Source organism: Amblyraja radiata, unplaced genomic scaffold (assembly GCF_010909765.2).
Source record: "Amblyraja radiata isolate CabotCenter1 unplaced genomic scaffold, sAmbRad1.1.pri S89, whole genome shotgun sequence".
NCBI classification, from domain to species: domain Eukaryota; kingdom Metazoa; phylum Chordata; class Chondrichthyes; order Rajiformes; family Rajidae; genus Amblyraja; species Amblyraja radiata.
The window spans coordinates 10,582,613-10,586,462 of record NW_022630172.1 but is presented as its reverse complement, the minus strand read 5'-3'; the positions used below and the strand labels follow the sequence as shown (position 1 = coordinate 10,586,462).

Sequence of the window (3,850 nt, the reverse complement as noted above, 5' to 3'; positions counted from 1 at the left end):
ACGCCTAATGGGAAATATTTCATAAAGAATTGTTCCTTATTGACAATTATATTGCAAAATCTGAATCAAATGTGCTTCCAAAAATCATTTACAAAACGAGTATGCTTTTTCCTATCCAGAACAATGGGAGTCCAGAACCAGCTTAAGAATAAGGGGTAAGCCATTTAGGACTGAGATGGGGGAAAACCTTTTTCACCCAGAGAGTTGTGAATCTGTGGAATTGTCTGCCACAGAAGGCAGTAGAGGCCAATTCACTGGATGTTTTCAAGAGAGAGTTAGATTTAGCTCTTTGGGCTAACGGAAACAAGGGATATGGGGGGTGGGGGTGGGGGGTGGGGGGTAAGCTGCCGGAGGAGGTAGTTGAGGCTGGGACTATCCCAATGTTTAAGAAACAGTTAAACAGGTTCATGGGTCGGACAAGTTTGGACGGATATGGACCAAATGCAGGCAGGTGGGACTAGTGTGGCTGGTACCTGTTGGTCGGTGTGGTCAAGTTGGGTCGAAGGGCCTGTATCCACACTGTATCACTCTGTGACTCTAACACCAATTGCTGCAGTAACTCGGCGGATCAGACAGCATCTGTGGAGAACATGGTTAGGTGACGTTTCTGGTTGGGACCCTTCTTCAGACTGACACCATGTTAACAGATGAGGGGGTGACGGCAGATGAGGGAAGTATTTGGAATATTGCATACAGTTCTGGTCACTCCATTACAGGACTGGTGTGGAGGCTTTGGGGAAGGTGCAGAGATAGTTTAAAAACAAGGAACTGCAGATACTGGTTTACAAAAAGGACACCAAATGCTGGAGTAGCTCAGCGGGACAGGCAGCATATCTGGAGATAAGGAATGGGTGACGTTTCGAGTCGAGACTGAAGTAGGGTGTGCCAGCAGGCCGGAGGGGTGGGCAAAGGCCCTGCCACAGAGCGGACACGTGAAGGGGCGCTGGCTGGTGTGGTGGTGTGCTCCAGCAGGTCGTCAACGCGGGTGAAGCCACAGGCTGGACATGCGGGTGAAATGCTTGCCACACTCAGTGCACAAAAAGGGTCTGTCTCCGGTGTATATCAGCTGGTGCTCCCGCAGCCCCCTTGACGCAGTGGGAGCAACCGCTTGCCGGTGTGGGCCAGCATGTTGGAGCAACTACCCCCTCCCCATCCTTCCCCACCCCCACCCCACACCACTCGACCCCCACCCTCCCCACTTTCGCGTCACCCACTTCCCCTCTCGTCAAGTACGCGTTAGTAATGTTCTGTTTGCCAACTTGTTCCCCTCCCGTAGGGTTTAGGAGCCTTTGCTGTGGACGGAGAGATGGGGACGTGAGCAGCCATTGAGGGTGAGCCCCCCCCCCCCCATCTGCTCGGTGTGCGGGCTGAGCTTCAAGGGGCTGAGATTCAATGGATGACCACATGACGGGGCACAACAAGGAGAAGCGTTATGAGTGCGACGTGTGTGGCAAGGCCTGGCAGTACCCGAGCGAGCTGGAGATCCACCGGCGGGTGCACACAGGAGAACGCCCCTCCAACTGCTCGGACTGCGGCAAGAGCTTCAAGACGGCGATGGTCCTGGAGACCCACCGGCGGGTGCACACGGGCGAGAAGCCCTACACCTGCACCGACTGCGGCAAAAGCTTCACCAAGTCCAGCAACCTGCTGGTTCACCAGCGTACCCATACCCACGTGCGCCCCTACACCTGTGCCCAGTTCGGCAAGGGCTTCACCCGCTCCACCCAGCTGCTGTCCCACCAGCGGGTGCACACCGGCGAGCGCCCCTACACCTGCGCCCAGAGTGGTAAGGGCTTCACCCGCTCTGATTGCCTGCAGAAGCACCAGCGCACCCACACCGGCGAGCGCCCCTACACCTGTGCCCAGTGCGACAAGGGCTTCACCTGCTCCTCCAACCTGCTGATGCACAAGCGCACCCACACCGGCGAGCGCAACTACACCTGTGCCCAGTGCAGCAAGGGCTTCATCCACTCCAGCAGCCTGCTGAAGCACCAGCGCACCTACACCGGCGAGCGCCCCTACACCTGTGCCCAGTGCGGCAAGGGCTTCACCTGCTCCTCCGACCTGCTGATGCACAAGCGCACCCACACCGGTGAGCGCCCCTACACCTGTGCCCAGTGCGGCAAGGGCTTCACCCACTCCAGCAGCCTGCTGAAGCACCAGCGCACCCACACCGGCGAGCGCCCCTACACCTGTGCCCAGTGCGGCAAGGGCTTCACCTGCTCCTCCAACCTGCTGATGCACAAGCGCACCCACACCGGTGAGCGCCCCTACACCTGTGCCCAGTGCGGCAAGGGCTTCACCTGCTCCACCCAGCTGCTGTCCCACCAGCGGGTGCACACCGGCGAGCGCCCCTACACCTGCGCCCAGTGTGGCAAGGGCTTCACCCGCTCTGATTGCCTGCAGAAGCACCAGCGCACCCACACCGGCGAGCGCCCCTACACCTGCACCCAGTGCGGCAAGGGCTTCACCAACTCCACCCGGCTGCTGTCCCACCAGCGGGTGCACGCCGGCGACCGTCCCTACCCCAGCCCGGTGTGTGGAGAGCACTTTCCCATGGCCTCCCACGCCCTGTCTCACCAGCACGTGCACACCAGTGGCCAGCCCTACGACTGCCCGTACTGTGGTGAGGAGTTTGACAACTCACGGGGGTTGGGGCAGCACCGGCGGACCCACGCCGGCGAGCAGCTGCTCCCACTGTGACGAGAGCACGGGGGCTGCGGGAGCACCAGCGGCTACACACCAGAGAGAGACCCTTTGTGTGCGCTGAGTGTGGCAATGGTTTCACCCGCATGTCCAGCCTGTGGCAGCACCGGCGTACCCACACGGTGAGCGTCCCTTCCCCTGCCCGTCCTGTGGTAAGGGCTTCACCCGCTTTGACCACCTGCTGGAGCACCGGCGAGTCCACACCGGCCAGTGCCCCTTCACCTGCCCGCTCTGTGGCAAGGCCATTGTCCGCTCCTCCAGCCTGTTGGCACACTGCCACGTGGATAGATAGGCGCTGTTTAGGTAAACACAAAATGCTGGAAGGAATGGGTAACGTTTCTGGTCGAGACCCTCCTCAGTCTTGACCCGAAATGTCACCCAGTCCTTCTCTCCAGAGATGCTGCCTGTCCCGCTGAGTTCCTCCAGCGTTTTGTGTCCTTTTTTTGTAAACCAGCATCTGCAGTTCCTTGTTTTTAAACCATTCTGGTTAACCATCGCTGCACCTTCCCCAAAGCCTCCACATCAGTCCTGTATTGGAGTGACCAGAACTGTATGCAATGAAGTACTGACACTTTTGACGAAGTACTGACACTTTTGAAAAATATAAACGTGGATAAGTCTCCAGGTCCTGACAGGATATTCCCTAGGACATTGAGGGAAGTTAGTGTAGAAATAGCCGGGGCTATGACAGAAATATTTCAAATGTCATTAGAAACGGGAATAGTCCCCGAGGATTGGCGTACTGCGCATGTTGTTCCATTGTTTTAAAAGGGTTCTAAGAGTAAACCTAGCAATTATAGACCTGTTAGTTTGACTTCAGTGGTGGGCAAATTAATGGAAAAGATATTTAGAGATAATATATATAAGCATCTGGATAAACAGGGTCTGATTAGGAACAGTCAACATGGATTTGTGCCTGGAAGGTCATGTTTGACTAATCTTCTTGAATTTTTTGAAGAGGTTACTAGGGAAATTGACGAGGGTAAAGCAGTGGATGTTGTCTATATGGACTTTCGTAAGGCCTTTGACAAGGTTCCTCATGGAAGGTTGGTTAAGAAGGTTAAACTGTTGGGTATAAATGCAGGAATAGCAAGATGGATTCAGCAGTGGCTGAAAGGGAGAAGCCAGATGGTAATGGTGGATC

General features: G+C 56.0%; 1 protein-coding gene across 1 annotated transcript; it reads left to right on the top strand.

The window, feature by feature from the left end:
- Positions 1 to 637: 637 nt before the first annotated feature.
- LOC116969608 (zinc finger protein 239-like) lies at positions 638 to 2,457 on the top strand (the record flags this gene model as incomplete). The annotated part of the gene is made up of 2 exons (XM_033016439.1): positions 638 to 674; positions 1,505 to 2,457. Coding segments are annotated over exons 1-2 (990 nt in total), but the record flags the coding sequence as incomplete, so codon positions are not given.
- Between the last annotated feature and the right edge of the window lie 1,393 nt (positions 2,458 to 3,850).